General features: G+C 38.4%; 1 protein-coding gene across 4 annotated transcripts in view; it reads right to left on the bottom strand.

Moving 5' to 3' along the window:
• ALKBH8 (alkB homolog 8, tRNA methyltransferase) overlaps window positions 1-20,664 on the bottom strand; it is a 253,312-nt gene that overhangs the window by 55,627 nt on the left and 177,021 nt on the right. For 2 of the 4 annotated variants that reach the window (XM_061202588.1, XM_061202590.1), the window contains exons 1-3: window positions 12,472-12,594; window positions 6,243-6,378; window positions 2,333-2,570 (exon numbers count right to left, since the gene is read on the bottom strand). In XM_061202588.1, coding sequence (XP_061058571.1) covers window positions 2,333-2,570; window positions 6,243-6,378; window positions 12,472-12,593 — 496 coding nt within the window. In that variant the 5' untranslated portion in view covers window position 12,594. Of the gene's footprint in view, window positions 1-2,332; window positions 2,571-6,242; window positions 6,379-12,471; window positions 12,595-20,664 lie in introns of those variants that run through there. The other 2 variants (XM_061202589.1, XM_061202591.1) reach the window with 2 other exon arrangements.

Genomic DNA, 20,664 nt, shown 5'->3' with positions numbered 1-20,664 from the left:
TCATTTTTGCTCCTATGGTCAAGTAATAGAAAAGTGTAAAACAACAGTATGGTGGTTTCTTAAAAAACTAAATATAGAGTTGTCATATGACTCAGCAATCCCACTCCTGGACATACATCAGGATAAAACTATAATTCAAAAAGATACATGCACCCCAATGTTCATAGCAGCACTATTTACAATAGCCAAGACATGGAAGCAACATAAATGTCCATTGACAGATGAATGGATAAAGAAGATGTGGTAAATACACACATACACACACATATACACACAATGGAATACTACTCAGCCATAAAAAAGAATGAAATAATGCCATTTGCAGCAACATGGAAGCACCTAGAGATTATAATACTAAGGGAAGTGATAAAGAGAAAGACAAATACCAATATGATATCACTTATATGTGGAATCCAAAATATGACACAAATGAAACAGACTCACAGACATAGAGAATGCACTTGTGGTTGGTTGCCAAGGGGGGTGGGCAGTGGGAGAGGGATGGTTTTGGGAGTTTGGGATTAGCAGATGCAAACTATTATATATAGAATGGATAAACAACAAGGTCCTACTGTATAGCACAGGGAACTATATTCAATATCCTGTAGTAAACTATTATGGAAAAGAATATGAGAAAGAATATATATGTGTGTATACATATGTATACACACATATATATTCTTTCTCATATTCTTTTCCATATATATACACATACATATATATATATATAACTGAATCACTTTGCTGTACACCAGACACTAACACAACCTTATAAATCAACTATACTTCAATAAAAAATACGTTAAAAAAATACATCTGGACCTAATACAGGATTTCAAATAAAAAACACTCCAAAACTCATTTCATGCAATTTCTTACAGTGTTCAACATGCTGAATGGGGGAAAACCCAAGGACAATATTTTTTGATTAAGACTTATTCTTACAACATTGTAAAACAACTGTACCCCAATTTTAAAAAAAAAGACTTATTCCTAAAGCATACACTTTTCAAAAACTGATCACAAACACAAAATATGAAAATAATCTAGTTTTCAAAATCTGAAAGCTTAAGTCAGATTTAAAATTAAGTACATTTAGGGATTTCCCCAGTAGCACAGTGGTTAAGAATCCGCCTGCCAATGCAGGGGCCATGGGTTCAATCCCTGGTCCAGGAAGATCCCACATGCTGCGGAGCAACTAAGCCCGTGCGCCACAACTACTGAGCCTGCGCTCTAGAGCCCGCGAGCCACAACTACTAAGCCCACGTGCCACAACTACTGAAGCTGGCACGCCTAGAACCCATGCTCCACGACAAGAGAAGTCACCACAGTGAGAAACCCATGCACCGCAACGAAGAGTAACCCCCACTCACTGCTACTAGAGAAAGCCCACGTGCAGCAACGAAGACCCAATTGCAGCCAAAAATAAATAAATTAAAATAAATTTTTAAAGAAATTTTTAAAATTAAGTACCTATAGACACTGAGAATTATAACTTCTAAAATATATCTTTAAAGGAGTTAAAGTTTCCTTTGAACCTTATTTTATAAAACATAAATTTGATCATATTCTACTCACCTACCCACTCCCAGCATATCTAAACAAAACTCTTTAATTGCCTAAATAGGTGGCAAATGAATATAATAGGAGGAGATTAGAAGTCTAAGTCAAAGTTCATCTCAATGTATCTCATTTCCATGGCTCAGTGGTGAAAAGATGTAATAATCCCTGCAGCAATTCTGTAAATCAGTCTACAAAGCTTTTATTTAAATTAGTTAACTTAATTAATTTAAATAAAATTAAATTTAAAAACCAAACAATCGTGTTGGACAGTACAGATATGAAATATGAACATATTTCCATCATCACAGAATGTTCTACTGGACATCGCCACTCTAAAGCTTTGGGGATCTTTGGTAGCTAAAGCTGCTCCTCCATAATCATGAACCTTGGCACGTAATCATTTGGATCACAATTAATTCCTAAGTGATTAATTGAAAGCTTCTGGGTAGACACTGCAAAATAAATTGGTGATCTAAATCCTCAACAATAAATTTTGAAAGACACAGTTAGATAGCAGGCCTCCAAAATAACATGCATACATAATAAATATATTGTTAGGTTGGTAAGCTATGTCTAAATAACCTCCCTTCAACTACTAGTCCCATGCCTGTACAAACTAGGCACTTAAAGAATGTTTGTTAAACAAAAAGGGGTTGCTTAACTGACGTTCAATTTTGTTTCACAATAACTGAAACTTCCAACTGAGGTATGAAAAGAAAACTCACACAAAAGCAAAAACCATTTTTAAAAAGATACCTGTATGATATACCTTTTTCCACAAAATTCAAGTACAGAAAAATCTTTTGTCCTAAGTCATCCACTATTTCTTTTCCATTGAGAGTATCATAGGCTTTCTTGGATTCTTCTACAGTTTTGTATCTTACAAATGAGTAGGGCTTATTAGGTGGCATTAAGAGAGCATCCACCAATCCACACTTCTCTAACACCGGGAGCAGTTGGTTCCTACTCACTTGGTTACCCAAACCACCGTTGGCAACAATCAGGCTCTTAAAAAAACAAAAAAAGAAAGTAACATGAGCAATTAATATCAACCTGTTATTTTTAAATGAAATTTAAAAATAAGATATTGTAAATAATACTGATTTTTAATAGCCTTTTCAGTAAAATATTCATTTCTTAATGACCATACATACAAATTAAAAGAACTTTCACTGTTCATAAATTTAACATAATGAAACAGAAAGAGGAGGCAGAGAGAAGAAACAAGGATTTACATAATACTTGCTTTTTTACTAGACACTGTGCTATATGTTTTTACCTACTCAATCTTCATTAACATAATCTTCACAACAATCCTACAAAGTGGGTAATATAAGCCCCACTTCATACAGAAAGAAACTAAAATTCAGAAAAATGAGGTTAAGGTGGTGATTAGTTGGAGCTGGGTTTCAAATTTACTTCTGTCAGTTTCCAGAATCCATACTTTTTGATATAACCATTATACAATGTTTACTAAAAACTAAAGGTAAAGGTACTGGCTGGAAGAAAAAAACAATTACAAGTTCTATTGAACATAAAACAGGAAAAATTTCCTCTGTATGTGGGTTATTCAGTCATTTTGCAATTAAATTTTTTTCTTTTGTAAATATCATGCTTAATTCCTGTCATTTGCAATCCTGTTCAACTTTACTCAAGGAATTAGGTAGGGGAGGTCTCCTATTTTTATTCTGATGCTTATGGCCTAGTGCCATTATAGTCTCTGTACTTAAAAAACATTCTACACAGCGTTAAGATCTTTAAACTCTGTAGCATAACAAAAGTAAACAACTGATGGCCTACGCTCATCAGTTTCATCATTTATACCAGGTATTGGCAAAACTTTTCTGAAAAGGGCCAGATAGTAAATATTTTAAGCTTCACAGGTCATATAAGCCTCTGCCACATAGTCTTGTTTTATTCTTAAACAACCCTTAAAAATGTAAAACTCATTCTTAGCTCACAAGCCAGATTTGACCTGAAGACAGTAGTCTACCAACACCTGATTTATATGAAGCCGGAGTGTAGAACATAATGTTTTAGCTTCATATGCATAAAATGGGAATATCTAGAACCCTGTTTTAAAAGAATGTAAAACAATTATTATAAAATTGGATAATAAGTAAAGCTCTTTTATGGGGCAGCCAATACTTTATATGTATGTAAATATACACACACACATTAATAAACACATTAATACAATACTATAAGATATGGTATAAAATTTAGTCTCAGATGGCTTGTCCTGGACCTCATTCAGTGAAGTTATAAATTAAAGTACCAGAATAGCTTGGTCATATGTAGCCATAATTACAAAAACATTTCCAATATTCCCAAATCTAAGGAACTGCAAAGGTTTTGTAAATGTCAAGGGTCCACTGTCCCATCTAGGAATTGGGGAAAACAGTGAGAGGTGACTTGAGGAATACTAAGGGTCCTCAAAAATGCTATCCAAGTGATTTGTGGGCAATGCTAAAGGCAAACCACACAAAAATGAGTGCAATGGTAGAGGGAAGGGAGGAACTTGTTTATTATTACATGTGAGTTACATAATATAATGAAATGCTTAATTTAATAAATAGTTGTTCAGCCAAGCAATTTTTCCAGTAATAGGAAGAAGAGAATTCATACTTTAAGTTATCTTCAGTCCTGATAATCTGAGGATAATGGCTCTAGAAAAATCTAACAATCACTATAAAGTTGTACAAAAGCACCTATACTTATACAGTGAAAAAAGCATTTGTTCTCCCCTAGATAGATAATATATAATTGGAAGTCCATCTACAATTGTTTTCTCTTCCTTTAAAAATGTTGAGGAGAAAAAAATAATCAAGTCCAAATAAAATGACACTTTGGAAGCCATGAAGGTGAGATTAAAGCTTCTAGAGATGTGAAGAAAAAAGTCAACCTCAACCAGAAACAAGTTTCAGAGGCAGCAAAGAAACTTAACCCATTTCTTTTCTTACCACTTGTCTTCACAACCCCTGTAAGGGGAAAAAAAGCCAGTTATGCTTGAGAATTGATGAAAATAGGGTATGTCATAAATCTTCTGAATGCCTCACAGCTTCAGTGGGTCTTGGCAGGAAGTGTGTGCAGACATTAATTCTAATCTATTATCTACTCCATCCTTTTTTGAGGGATTTGGTTTAAATTCTCTGAAGTTATTGGGTTTGTTTTTTTTTTCATGTATATGTGCTTTTATTGAAGGTGTACTTCAGGAAAGGAAAAGTCCTCCATGATGCTGGTTTTTTGGATGATACCTTACAACTGTTTCTTCAGTGATTAGCGCTTGATGAAGATTTTGCACCTGCAAAGCACACTGCTCATCCGCCCCATCCAGGCACTCCTGCCCTCCATTGCAGAGCCAGGCCACAGGAATGCACCTCCCGCCACAGGCAGCTTGCCTCATCACGTTACACTGTATTTCATCGGTCACAGAGCCCCCGAGCCCCCAGCGTGGCCAGCACAGGTGGCAGGAGCAGAAGGAGCACGCGGCGTCTCATGGCCACGAGGGAACAGTGCAGGAACCTGGGCGCGAGGCACGCTGTGCGTGGATGCCACGGGTGAGGGGGCCTGAAGTTATTAATATTTAAGAAAATCTAAGTTTGGGCCTTTTACCTGTTAATATTAAATCTCCCTGAATAGAGCACTCATTCCTAAACTATGATGCAGTACAGAAGACAGAAAAAGCATGATAGAAGAGTACTGGTCTGAGAATCAAGAGGTCTAAATTTTAATCCCAGCTTCACCTCCTAAATTGTACGTCTTTGGTCCTCAGTTAGATGCTAGCTAAGCTGCCTTACTACTGTTACCCTATATCTTTAGAACCAGAAAGAATATGATAAGAATACTTTACATTCATGTGGTATTTTAATGACTAGGAAGTACTATCATATATGTGTTCTCTTTAGAATGTAACAATCCAATGGAATAAAAAGTATGTAATACTATGTCCTTACAAATGAAGAAAGCTGAGGTCAAAGGGTACTGCTCATGTACAAATACGTGGAGAAGCTAAGAGTTAAAATAAGTTCTTCTCATTCATAGCCCAGGAAGAGTTTGTGTGTGTGTGTGTGGAGGAGGGTTGGGGGGTTGGGGGGGTATGTATACATACATACATATATATCATTTAATCACTGCCTATCAGAAAATAAAAAGGCTTTGTAAATAAGGTCTCATAAATAAGAAATGTTTCACAGCATATAATCAAATACTTTATAATAGAGATGAAGTTAGGAATAGAAGAAAGAAGACTGCATTAGGGTACAAAAGATCTAGCTTTAGGTTTCTATTCAACACCTTATATCAGTGGACATAACACAACCTTTCAGAACCTTAGTTTTCTCATCTACCTCATAAGGATTTCTAGGGAATTAAATATAATAATGAATATAAGTATGCTTTGTAAACTGTAAACAGTTGTATAGTGTTATTGTTATTAATACAGAATTACAACTTCCTCTAGTTCAACCAACACAGTCAGTGGAAATTCAAACTATACTAGGCTATGTCCCAAAATAGAAAGTTAGCAGGTCCTATCATATGTATATTAAACACAGATCGTAACACATGATGGAACAATTATAGCCTTCTTCTCTGAGCAATTATTAACAAATATTACTTAGAACACACTAACATGGCAATACATTTACATTCAAATGATAATAATAGTTTTAGGTCACCTGAGTAGCATAGGATACTGTCTCAATGCCTTCATGTCTCAGCAAAGTATGCCTGGCTTTAATCTGTTTCCTTAAGAACTTCTTCTCAGTTTTACTGAGTTTGTAATTACTTTGGTGGTTGCTGTCCATGGCAATACTTTAAAAAAAAAAAAAAAGTATAAAATGTCAACCTTAAAGAGTCCCAAGAAACAGTTATAATAACACTATTCATGTATTTTATAGTTTATAAATATTTCCACGTGATAATTTTTAAATGGTTACAATACTTGTCACCAGCCAAGAGAAGTGAGAACAAACAGATGCATGGACAATAAAGGAATATTTAAGAAGGTAACAAAGAAGCAAGAACATCTAATAGCATCTCTGGTAGGTTCTACAAAACATGTCAATGCTTTAGTGCTATTAAGTGAGCTATTTTCCCATATGCGATCCCTTTACTTATGAAGTCCTAGGTAAAATGTGCCACAAACAAATCTCACAACATAATGTTAGGAAAGGAAAAAAAGAAGAAACAAACAACAAACAGACAAAATTTACAGAAGAATATACAGTATGATTCCATTATATAAAGTTCAAAATCCAAAAGTAAGCCACATGTTGTTTAGAAATACATATATAGCATAATGCAAAGAAAAGCAAGGAAATGATAAACACAAAGTTCAGGAGAGAAGTTATTTCGGGGGGGGAGGAGAGAACTGTGATATGAAAGGGACACATAGAGGCATCAAAAGTATTTAAGCTAGGTAGTGGTTTAGGTGTTTGTTTTATTATTTTTAAGCTATATGTTATATATTTTTGTATCTATAATTTTTTAAATAACAGGTGTAAGAACCCCATAGAATTGTGTTTTCATTTTTTTTGAAATATGTATATCAGCAAGTACTTACTGAGTGCTATTCCAAAAAAGGTCTTTGCACTATCCAAATCAGCACCCTACATCATGCTTTATTATAGAAGTCTATTTTATTTTGTTCACAGAATTTAACACAATTTGTGATGGTTAATTTGGTGGCTTAATTCCTCCATCAGGATGTAAACTCCAAGGAATGCCAGCACACAGTAGGTGTTCAACAAAAATTTGTTGAAGGGATAAACAAATGATAATGAGTGAATACACACATGCCTACTTATGGTCTCAGCACTCTACAGCATACAAATACAATACATAGTTTATGCTTTCAACCAGTTTATAAGTTAGTTGAGGAAAACAAACATTAAACAATGAAAGAATATGACGTGTCTTTAGATAATTAAGTGTTAATGGTCTTTAGATGTGATACAAATTAGAGACAAAAAAGATAAGATCAATGTTAACTGGAAAAGTTTGGGAGAACTTCAAAACAAAAGGGGACTTGAGCTGAGTATCAAAGGACAAGAAATATAGAGTCATATGGAAGGGAGGGTATCCAGTGAGGCAATAAAGAACAGAAGCTAAAAACAGAAATAGATGTGTCTGGCAAAGACAGTGAGTAGTAGACATAATTTTTTAGAGCAGAGAATGTTGGCTGATCCACCGATTCCACTCTTCACCCACTTGAAAGTCTTCAAAGTTAGCAAATGAAATAAGTTTAAGAAGTTAAATAAAATCATATTCCAGGGACTTCCCTGGTGGCGCAGTGGCTAAGAATCCGCCTGCCAATGCAGGGAACACAGGTTTGAGCCCTGGTCCTGGAAGATCCCACATGCCGTGGAGCAACTAAGCCCGTACGCCACAACTCTAGAGCCTACACTCTAGAGCCCACGAGCCACAACTACTGAGCCTACGTGCCACAACTACTGAAGCCTGCGCACCTAGAGCCCGTGCTCTGCAACAAGACAAGCCACTGCAATGAAAAGCCCACATGCCTCAACGAAGAGTAGCCCCCGCTCGCCACAACTAGAGAAAGCCCGCACGCAGCAATGAAGACCCAACGCAGCCAAAAATAAATAAAATAAATAAATTTATTTTTTTAAAAAATCATATTCCAAAACAGCTCTCAAACAGTCAAAACTCTAATTATTAATCTTTATGTATAGAGAAAAATGCTGAGACTATTGAAAGAACGGCCAGTAATCCAGTTTAACTAATACACGGAGCACATGTGATAGGAGGTAAGGCCAGTAAAACAGTCTGGCTGGACAGCACAATAGGAAAATGAGAGGCAAAAGGACTTGCAATAACCCTGCTTAACAAGTAGAAATGCTGGCCTGATCTGGGGTGAAGGCTGTAGGAAGAAAGGAAATAGGGAGAGAAGGGGAGAGGGCAAAAGAAAAGTTCAAGAATAATCAATAGCCCTGATGACTACTCGGACATGAGGGAGAGAAGAATCAGAGACCAGTTACTAACAGGACAGAGCCTGAGTGACTGAGAGGCTAGTGATGTCATTCCAAAACTGGAAAGCCAGAAGAGGGTCAGGAAGAGCTGCTCAGTAAGGGAGGTGATAAGTCAGATTTAGGATATAATATGTTTGAAGTACTGTTAAGATACACAGTTGCAACGTCTGGCTGGCAGATGAAAAACATAAAGTGGCAAAACGAGAAGAAATGAGGTTAGAGAGAAAGCTTTAGGAGTCATCGTTACACAGGAAGGGGACAGCTGAATATACATTTTTAACATTGCACTAATTATTTGTTCTAATGTTTGTCCCCTTCCACTGGACTATGAGCTCTTTGATGACAAGAATTAAATCATATTTTTGTTTCCCCAGAGCCTCCTTCAGTTTTTTGAGACAGTATAACATAGTGTATAGGGGTCCAGGTTCTAGGTTCAAACCTCAGGTTTACAATTTACTAGCTATATGACCCTGTGCGAGTTACTTACTTATTTCTGTGCTTAGGTTTCTTCACCTATAAAATAGGAATAATAGTGCCTATTCTTGGCACATAACTCCATCCAAACCCAGCACTAAAAAACTTCACCAAACTCTAGCTTATAGCTGCATAAAGCCATACCCTAGGATGACCCCAGCTCCCCATTAAAATGGCTGCCTGAGAAAACTTAAAATGCTGCCTGGATATTTTACTATTTGTTCTAACATCTCCTAACAATAGGCCCCTGACCTCCCTTCTTTTTTAAAGCACTTATTAAAAACGGCTTACAGGACTTCCCTGGTGGCACAGTGGTTAAGAATCCTCCTGCCAATGCAGGGGACACGGGTTCGAGACCTGGTCCGGGAAGATCTCACATGCTGCAGAGAACTAAGCCCGTGCGCCACAACTACTGAGCCTGCGCTCTAGAACCCGCAAGCCACAACTACTGAGCCTGCGCACCTAGAGCCCGTGCTCCGCAACAAGAGAAGCCACCACAATGAGAAGCCCGTGCACCAAAACGAAGAGTAGCCCCCGTTCGCCACAACTAGAAAGAAAGCCCGCATGCAGCAGTGAAGACCCAATTCAGCCAAAAAATAAATTAATTGAATAAAATTGCTTAAAAAAACCAGCTTACAATTGTGAACATGTATCTCCTGCAACTCAGACATGTCTCTCTCAAGGACCTGAGAACCATTCCTTTGAAATGTTTTTTATTTTGGTTTTTTTTTTTTGCAGCACCATGCGGCTTGCAAGATCTTAGTTCTCCCACCAGGGACTGAACCTGCGCCCTCCGAGTGAAAGCACAGAGTCCTAACCACTGGACTGCCAGGGAATTCCCCCTTTGAAATGTAATCGTCAGGAAGGACAGGGCCTCTGTCTCTCAGTCTCTGTGACAGGATGGAATCCTAACTTTGACAATTGCCAGCTGGCCTAACTACATTTACACTGACCCACCCTTTATAATTTTTTACTTCTCAGACTCTACTGAGCACCCCCACACACACACCCTAATCACTTCCACACAAATTGGAATGGAGTTTAGCTTTTTCTCCTACTGTCAATAATTACTAAATAAAGTCTGTTTTCACTGCTTTAACTAATGTCTGGCTGTGTTATTCTTTGACAGTATCTCATAACTTTGTTAAAAGTATTAAATACGTCTACTACTAAATTACTGTTAATTTCCAGAAGAGCCAGATAAGACTTGTTTAAGAAGACCAAGAAGAGCTGAGGGCCCTCAAAGGAATTATCTTATTGCCACTCCATTCCAAGATCATCATTTTTGCAGTTAGCAATGAAGAACAGGGATGAATCTACTAAGAATTTTTTTCTAAATATGTTACATGAGCAAAGACTGCAACGTGGAAGAAATGAGAAAAAAGATGATGCTGAATACATTTTTTTAAGTCTGACACTTAAGAGTCCAGCAGCAGTAGATGGAGCCTCATAATCACATTTCTGTCATCCCCTTTCCCTTCTCCTTCCCTCAGTGAGGCAATATTACTACATGTGAAGAAAGACCAGTCGAGTCACCTCACCAAGGAATAGGCTGATACCAGCGCTGAGATGTGGAGGTGCCCCTTTCTAACAAGGCCACCTGCCTGGCCAAGGGATTTCCACTATTGCACAAAGGCTTGCATGCTCCTTGCCATGTTATGGGACTGTTATGGGATGTTACAGGAGCCAGGTCACTATTTATTAGAATACCAGCCATGCTGAGTCCAGCCTAAGCACACTCTCCACAGGATAATAAGGGTTTAGAAATCACATCTGCTCTGTTAGTAAGTTTAACCCCAACACATCCTACTGGATATTGCCTAAATGGTAATAGTAATATGTGTGTCTATGCTCTCCTTAAATAAGACAGCCTAAATGAACCAGGCAGTATAGACAAATGTTCCTGTGCTTCTATGTAAATTAAATTTAATTAATAGCAAAGATTGGAAACAACTTCAATTCCTATCAAATGAGCCCTGGTTATAAAGTACAGTACAGGTATACAAATTATACATACAAGTTTCTAGGACATACAAGATATCAGTGATATGGGTTGCCACCAGGAAGGGAAAACAGGTAGAATAGGTACAGGAATGAGAAGCTCCTCTTTTGTAAGTTTTGAATTTAGCAGCTATTCAAATTGCATTACCTATTTAAAAAAAAAATTTTTTTAATGATTAGAAAAAATTGACCCATCACTTGTCATATCACCTCATTTTAATTCTTTGAAGAATACCTACTCTATATTTTCTAATGCCCTCAGTAATTGTGTTTATTCTGTCTTCCTCCTTTAACTTACTAGAAAGTAAGCTCTATGAAAGTAGAGATTCTGGGACTTCCCTGGTGGTCCAGTGGTAAAGAATACACTTTACAATGTAGGGGACGAGGGTTCAATCCCTGGCGGGGCAACTAAGATCCCACATGCCGCAGGGCAACTAAGCCCTCGCGCCACAACTACTGAGCTCGTGTGCTTCAACTAGAGCCCTTGTGCGGAAAACTACAGAGCCCATGCACCCTGGAGCCGGCGCGCCACAACTAGAGAGAAGCTCACGCGACAAAGAAAGATCCCGCATGCCTCAACGAAGATCCCACGTGCCTCACCCGAGCAGCCAAAAATAAATAAAATAAATAAATAAATAAGAAATAAGAAAAAAAGAAAGTAGAGATTTTTTTTGTCTGTATTATTCACCCTGTAGCACTCAGCACCTAGAGCAGGACCTAGCACCTAGGAGTTACTCAATAAACGCTTACTGAGTAAGCCTAAACTTATTAAACTTGCCATCTTACCTCCTAAACCTCTTCGCCAGGATTCTGAGCTTGGTGGCCCTCTTCAATGTTTTCATTAATATCTAATGTGTATCTCTATCCCTGCAATTTTCACATTATATTATAATTACCTGTTTGTGTGCTGGGCTCACCCAGAAGGCTGTGACCTAATTGAAGGCACAGAACTTGAGTGCCTAGAGTTCAGCAAGTACTCAGTAAATATCTGTTAAATGAAATCAGCCAAAACTATAGGCTCACAGTACCAGAAGCCCAGGGGTCTCCGGTTTTACTCAAAAAAGAGCATAGGAAGATTCAGCTTTGTAAGCTACCAGACCACCAGCAACATCCTTTCTTCACTGCATTGGCAGGGTCAAAAAAACCCTGAAGCTAACACCACTGACCAACACTCCTCAGGTTGCAACCGCCTGTCTCCAACCCCAAAAGAAACAGAAGATTTACACAGACACCATGTGAGCACCCGCAACAAATACAAGCACGTGCACCTCCAACTCTGACAGGACCACCCCACGCACAGACACCCTACTGCCCACGGACCATCCCTCCTCTCCCTGGTGAGGTCCGAAGCTCTTGAGGCAGATAGAGGAGACCGGAAGAGGCCAACAAGAGAAAGCGGCGATTTGCATCCATCATGCCGCCAATAAGAAGTGCCACAAACCTCCGCCTTGACTCAGGCTGGGTTCTCACCACGCGGGTGCTCTCTCCTTCGGCAGCTTCTCCCACACTATCCCAAGAAGCCGCAAAGGGTACAAGCACGTCAACTCTCCTGGGCGCAGCCATGTTGGAGAAAACTGCACTACATTTCCCATGAGTCTGCGGGGAGATGACCTGCGTTCCCACAATCCCTTTCGCCTCCCAGAGCCTTTAGTGCCTCTTTCTCTGCCAAGTCTTTGACCAGTGAAGGGCTTGCTCTCCGTTACAATGAAAGTTAGGTTGACTTTTGGGGGGGCATAGCAAGGGTTGTTAGTGCAGCTTATTTGGGGTAGCTCCCCAAATGGACACGGTCAAACAGGTTTCTGTCCCTCGGTCCCTGAGTAATGCCCCCCTCCGCCTTGGGCTCTGTGCATCTTACCTCCTGAGTCTTAAGGGAATGGGAGAGAAGCCTGGGGTCTGACAGATGACACTGCATAGACAAGAGAGTGGGAGGTGAATATGCGTGAATGTGCCGGGGGAATGGTGAATACTACCGGGTGATAGAAAGATGCGTGGAAGAATGTTGAGGGAGGTAGGAGAGGAAAGATGGGCTGTGCTACATTTTAGAAGAATTTACGCCATTCTGTTCTGTAGGCCTAAGGGGATCCCAGAAAGAAATCGGGTAATTTGACCGGAGCTTCTGGAGGAAGGTAGGAGGAGAGACTAAAAGAAGACTAGGTAACAGGCTATTGCAGTGGTGAAGTGAAAAGGGAAAAGATTTGGTAACAGATCAGAAGTAAAAGACACAGGAGAGGGTGATGATTAGCTATTGTTCCTGCTCTAACGTTATTTGTGTGATATAAATGTATTATAATCATGCTGCTTGCATTGGATTATGAGCTGTGTGAGTGCAGGGAAGGAAACTTGGGAGTGGGAAGGAAATCACTTCCTTATGGTGCTGAGACAGTGCCCCCATTTGCACCCTACCACAGTGGACTATCAGTAAAAGTTAAGATTGGCTGCTCAGGAAAAGTGGCATTGACAAGAGTGTTGTTGAGTGGATGAATGATTTGTATGGAGAAAAGATTAGAAGGAGGAAGGAACAAGTTGGGGAAGCAGATAGGCAGCCATTGCAATAGTCCAGTAAAACGAGCTTGAGGCTGAAAATGAATAGCAAAAGTGAAGACACAAACTCAAGCTAGAGAAATCAAATCAACCAGATGTTGCAAACTACTATAGAGGGCATAAGGGAAAACATGTTAAATCTCCCCATTGCATTCTTGCTTCTGCACTACTGGATGCTTTAAAAAAATACATTCCAGTAGAACTTTCTGTGATGATGGAAATGTTTTTTTGAGTTGTCCAATATGCTAGCCACTAACCACATGTAGCTTTTGAGCATTTCATATGTGGCTAGTACAACTAAGGAGCTGAATTTTGACTTTTTAATTAACTTATGTAAATAGCTGCATGTAGCTAGTGGCTACCAAATTGGACAACAATGTAGAGACATGGATGGACCTAGAGACTGTCACACAGAGTGAAGTAAGTCAGAAAGAGAAAAACAAATATCGTATATTAATGCATATATGTGGAATCTAGAAAAATGGTATAGATGAACTTATTTGCAAAGCAGAAAGAGACACAGATGTAGAAATCAAACGTAGGGATACCGGGGGGAAAGGGGGGTAGGGGGTGGGATGAATTGGGAGACTGGGATTGACATATACACACTATTGATACTATGTATAAAATAGATAACTAATGAGAACATACTGTATAGCACAGGGAACTCTACTCAATGCTCTGTGGTGACCTAAATGGGAAGGAAATCCGAAAAAGAGGGGTTATATGTATATGTATAGCTGATTCACTTTGCTGTACAGTAGAAACTAACACAACATTGTAAAGCAGCTATACTCCAATAAAAATTAATTTAAAAAAGGGAAAAAAAACTGGACAGCAAAACAAAATATCACCTTATGTCCTGTTGACCAAATTCAGTTTATTTCATCTCTACATCCACCCTGCTTGAAGGTACTGGAGGTTTTAAACCTTTTAAATTTCCTGGCCTCTGTGAAACAATTCTCTCCTAGTTTTCTTTACACGTTCTGATCACTTGTTTTCAGAGTTTTTCACTAGCTTCTCTCCCTTTTCCATGATTAAATGCAGGCAAATCCTTCAGGTTTTGTGTTTGACTCTTTTATTCTAGTCTCCCTATCTGCCTCTCCAGAATTTTAAAGAGATTTGTGACTCTTCTCCTAATCTTTATCTTCAGTCCCTGCTTCTCTTTAGGAGACAGTTTGATTTAATGAAAGCAATATGGTCATTGGAGTATGACCTGAAGCAGAAATTGCAAAACAGCATTTACCTTTGGGGATTGATATAACAATTTAACTAACGTATATAAAGTAGCTATTAAATGGTTGTTCATTCCTTTTCTACTCTTCTGATCCTGAGTTACAGGCCCAAATTTCCAACCACTTGCTGTCCATCCTTATTTCCATATCCTTAGAAAAAAGTAGATACATATAAAAAATTTTTTTTCATTTGGCCACACTGTGCGGCATGCAGGATCTTAGTTCCCCTACCAGGGATCAAATCCAGGCCCCCTCAGTGAAAGAGCCAAGCCCTAACCACTGGACTGCCAGGGAATTCCCAATCCACATAAAATTTTGCATGCAATCCTTTTTATACAGGCCCTTATCTTTTGCTCGGAATATTGTGTGAATAATTTCTGCCAGAGAAGATGACTCCCTGAAGTGATTTCCAGCTACATTAAGACCCTGTTTTATTCATTATGTAACTCCAGTGTCTTCCATACTCTTGTAATAATAGAAATTCAATAAATGTTGAACTGAAAAGAAACCTATTTTGAAGATAGAATTCATCTTTACCTGTGCCAAAAGCTTTACACAGTGATTTATAACAATTTTTCAAAGGTATTAAATGCTTACCTAATAACTCTTCCCTTAGTAAAACCCCAGTCTCAACTTCATGATAGTTGAGTCCTCTGTGGGAGTAGTGCACAGGTTGGCATGATTTTTCCATAAAGGCCCAGATAATAAACTTTCAGCTTTGTGGTCACATATTCTTTTCTGTTCTTGTTGTTGTTGGGGGGGGGGGGACGGTGTGGAGTTACAAGTTTTTTGAATATGAAAGCCTTTTGGACTTCCCTGGTGGTCCAGTGGTTAACACTCCACGGTCCAAATGCGGGGGGCACGGGTTCGATCCCTGGTCAGGGAAGATCCCACATGACGTGTGGTGCAGGCCAAAAAAAAAAAAAAGAATATGAAAACCTTTCTTAGCTCCATGGCTTATGCCAGCAGGATTTGGCTCATGGGCTATAGTTTGCTGACCCCTGGACCCTCTTCCTGGACTCTGTAATCCTGAATACAGTCTCAAGGTGAAGCTAAGTTTGACACCACCACTGATGACATTTATTATGAATTACAATATAAATTAATTTAATCAGATTGGCCAACACTACATTTTAAAGTGTGGAAAAGTAGAGATGTGTCCCACAGTAGAGTTCCAGAAATCAGGGCTAGGAGCAACATAACATTTAGAATTGCTTTTGGTTGCCAGTGACAGAAAACTGAACTGAGTGCTTGTAAACAAATCATTACTTTTCCTCAAATGACAAGCCATCCAGACAAAAGCAATCACTGGCATTGGTTCTGCTATTCAAAAATATCATCAAGAGGACCTAGGTGCTTTCTAGTCTCCTGCTCCACCATCCTTGGTATGTTGACTTTTATCTTCATTCTTGACGTCTCCTGGTTACAAGGTAGCTGCTGCCACTCCAGACACCTTGTCCCCCCACTAGCATCTCTAGCTGGATAAAAAGAGCAGAGTCTCTATCTTTTCACCTAGGAAATGAAGCCTCCAATGGAATCCCCCTTTTTTCTTTGACTATTTATGTGTTACATATAATGGTAGGCAGAATAATGGACCCCCAAAGATATCCACACCTTAATCCTGGGAATCTGTGAATATGCAGATATAATTGTTTGCAAAACTTTAAATAGATTATCTAGGGGCCCAATATAACCACATGATTCCTTAAGAGCAAAACATTTACCAGGGCTGCAACAAGAGAGACCAAGCAAAAGTCAGAAAGTTTCCAAGTGTGAAGGGTTCAATACACCCTTGCTGTCTCTGAGATGTAATGGTCCATGTGCAAAGACTGAAGAGATGCTCCTATGAGCTACGGGCAGTCCCCAGCTGATAGCCAACAAGGAATTGGGGACCTCAGTCCTACAACCTCAAGGAACGGGATTCTACCAACAACCTGAATGAACATGGAAGCAGATCCTTCCCAGAGCATTTTGATAAGAGCCCAGCCAGTCAACCCCTTGATTCTGTCCTTAAAAAACTCAGAGCAGGGAAACCAAGTGAGCCAACCCAAACTTCTGGCCTACAGAACTGTGAAATAATAAATTTGTGATAATTTGGTACAGCAGCAATAGAAAACTCTTAAACATGCTTACCCCAGGCCAATCATTAGCTAAAGGGAGTGGAATTACCATGACTAGTGTAAGCTAGTGATGATTAATTCCATGGGGCTGGTATGAGGCCCATCCTCCCTGAGACGAAGAGATCTTGATAGGCTACACTCTATCTGGAGAAAAATAAAATTAGGGTTCTATTAGCAAGAAAAAATGAGAGAACAGCTGTTGAATAGACAATGAACAGTCTGTTCCATAAAGGGCTTGAAAATTTCATTTGGCTGGATTACCATAATATGGTCAATCTCAAAACCTAAAAGAAAGGGATACTAGAAGGAGGAGTACTCTCATCAACTAATAAACATTCAAAGGTAGAATTCTAATAGCTATTATATTTCATTCAAGATTCCTCACTCAGATAACATTGAAAATGTTCCCAGAGTCCTTGAAAATTGTAAATATTTATTATGGTTCCGAAATGTAATACCATTTTACTACAGTTTCAAATTCAATTCCTATACTTATGAGGTTCCTAATTTCCCCTCCTGCCCCCCCCACCAGACCATCTGTTTTTGGCTACCTTCTGTTTTTTTCCCCCTCTGTCCCCAGTGACAAGTGTGTTAGTTTTGCTTTTTTTCCTATTTTTGGTTTAAAAAAAACCCACACTTTTATTTCTCAGTCTTTTCTCTCCACTTATTTTATCCTTCCTGGTTAAATGATAAATTTATATGAAATTCCTTTCCAAACTTTGTCTCCTCTGCTGCATCCCTGGATTGCTGGCTTCTTGAAACTCCATCAGGAATGCATTATGTAAAACCACTTGATGTTCATTGTGACATTTGAGGACTGAATGAATTATTCATGCTATAGTGATAAAAATTCAATGAAAAGTTTCCAGTTTTATAAGTCATATGGTGAAAATATTCCCATGCAGTAATGAGAGGCAAAAGCAACCAAAAAGAAAAAGAAAAGGAGCCAGACTTTAATTTGTAATACAAAACATAAAACTCTGCTTGGAGGATTGTTTTTTGGTCCATTGCAAAACATGTTAGCTGCAAAGTATTGGCCAATTCCCACCACCATCCCTCCCCCAGAAAATGGTTTATTCTAGAGCCTGAATACCTGCTTACGTCACAGAATATTGTTCTGCAACATATTTTTCAAGTAGAAGAGAGTAAAGAGATAACAGATAACTCAGGGTGCAGGAAAATCTTTAGGGTGGCCAGAGGAGTGGGATTTATGGATTTTTAAAAGTTATGATAAAACAATTTTTTTAAATGTTTCTCCTAACTCTACAAAAAAAGATTTCTTTCAAAAATGAGGTATCACCTCACACTGGTCAGAATGGCCATCATCAAAAAATCTACAAACCATAAATGCTGGAGAGGGTGTGGAGAAAAGGGAACCCTCTTGCACTGTTGGTGGGAATGTAAATTGATACAGCCACTATGGAGAATAGTATGGAGGTTCCTTAAAAAACTAAAAATAGAACTACCATATGACCCAGCAATCCCACTACTGGGCATATACCCTGAGAAAACCATAATTCAAAAAGAGACATGTACCACAATGTTCATTGCAGCACTATTTACAATAGCCAGGACATGGAAGCAACCTAAATGTCCATCAACAGGTGAATGGATAAAGAAGATGTGGCACATATATACAATGGAATATTACTCAACCATAAGAAGAAATGAAATTGAGTCACTTGTATTGAGGTGGATAGACCTAGAGTCTGTCATACAGAGTGAAGTAAGTCAGAAAGAGAAAAACAAATACCATATCCTAACACATGTATATGGAATCTAAAAAAAAAAAAAAAAAATGGTTCTGATGAACCTAGGGGCAGGACATGAATAAAGACACAGACGTAGAGAATGGACACGGTGTGGGTGGGGTAAGCTGGGACAAAGTCAGAGAGTGGCACTGACCTATATACACTACCAAATGTAAAATAGATAGCTAGTGGGAAGCTGCTGCGTAGCACAGGGAGATCAACTTGATACTTTGGGATGACCTAGAGGGGTGGGATAGGGAGGGTGGGAGGGAGGAGACATAAGAGGGAAGAGATATGGGGATATATGTATATGTATAGCTGATTCACTTTGTTATACAGCAGAAACTAACACAACATCGTAAAGCAATTATACTCCAATAAAGATGTTAAAAAATTATAAACAATTCATTTTAAAATGTCTAACTAATTTAATGGCTTCATACTATCATTAATCTCTCAAAGACCCCAAAATACAAAGATACTTGCCCAGAGATGGCAATTTCATCATTAACTATCCTGGATGTAAATCCATATTTCATATAATCTTCATGATCATTTCTAATTTGGGGAGATTTGTTAGAGCTGATTTAGATGGTCTTAGCTTTTACTTACATTATGGCTAAGACCTCATACTAGGAGCATCCATTTTGCCATTTTCTATTGGTTATCTGTGCTTCAATTATTATCTTCAACTTCACTGTAGGGAATTTAGATTTTTCTAACCCACTTGTCCATTTTGCAAAAATAGTTTTTGGGTTATATAAGTATTTACCAGGTACAAAAATCATGTCTTGCTTAAAGCTAAGGAGGGAGGGTGCCAGAGGCAGCTCCCCTGCCTGCGAACTCCCACTCTACAGTGTTTTTTTAGAGCACCTCTCAGAATCTGTGACATGTGACAATCAGACATGCAGACCTAATGAAACCTCCAGCATACTAAATGTGAGTGGAGATTAATTTGATTTTGACAAAACTATAAATAGAATTTCTAACATATTCTTCCAGATAACCTAAGTTATGTACACTGCACATTAGAGGTCACTGCCCTCAGGCATATTTCTCAAAGGATGGTCCTCAGACTAGCTGTATCAGAATCACTGGAGTACTTGTTAAAAACGCAGAGTTCCAGACCCCATTAGATATAATGTGTCAGCTAAAAGCAAATATAAGTTTTAATAGTTTCTCTGAACCCCAATGGATTATAGTGTGTGTTTCAAAATCTCTGGGGCCAGGGCCCAACAATCTGCATGCTTAACAAGCAATCTTGCTAGCAACCACTGAAGAAAATTATCAACATAGAGCTCTTTAAAAATCTGCTCCAGAGTAACAAACTGTCAAGTTTCTAATATATTTTGAATTTTTATTTCAGGTGAAATGTTGTAACTTTATAAGAAGGTACAAGGGACCAAGAAGCCAGATGATACAGTGCTCAGATTATTAAAGAACCCATAAAATTATCTCAAAACTATTCTAATTATTGATATCTCCATATCCCATTTTACAGATATAGCAACTGAGACTTAAAAGACAAACTGTATAAGCTGTTTAAGTAGGAAATAGTTTTTAAGAGTGATTTACATTCATGTCTGTGTTCCTACATGAATAAAAGGGCACAGTTTTATAAAACGTATCTATCTACAGCTACATTTTAGTGAGGTATTAAGTACTTACTACACTTAACATACTTTATTATTTAATCCTAGCAAGAACAACCCTAGGAATAAGTTTTATGTCCTCAGTTTTACAAATGTGGAATCTGAGGCTCAGCAAGGTTAAGCAACTTTCCCTAAGTTACATAATTAGTAATAGAAGCAGGATTCCAACCCAAAGGCCCGCCTCTTTTCCAATTGCAACCATTATAGTCAGGGACACCATTGCAGAGAAAATGTCCTTGTTATTTTGAAGTCTATCTAAGAGTTATGAGACAAATATAGACATGATAAACATGAAAAAGGTTTTATTTAAATGGTTGCATCTTTTAAGCAAACAC

The sequence above is a fragment of the Eubalaena glacialis genome, chromosome 10 (assembly GCF_028564815.1).
Source record: "Eubalaena glacialis isolate mEubGla1 chromosome 10, mEubGla1.1.hap2.+ XY, whole genome shotgun sequence".
Taxonomy (NCBI): Eukaryota; Metazoa; Chordata; class Mammalia; order Artiodactyla; family Balaenidae; genus Eubalaena; species Eubalaena glacialis.
The sequence above is the reverse complement of the archived record's forward strand: the minus strand, read 5'-3'. Positions and strand labels throughout refer to the sequence as shown.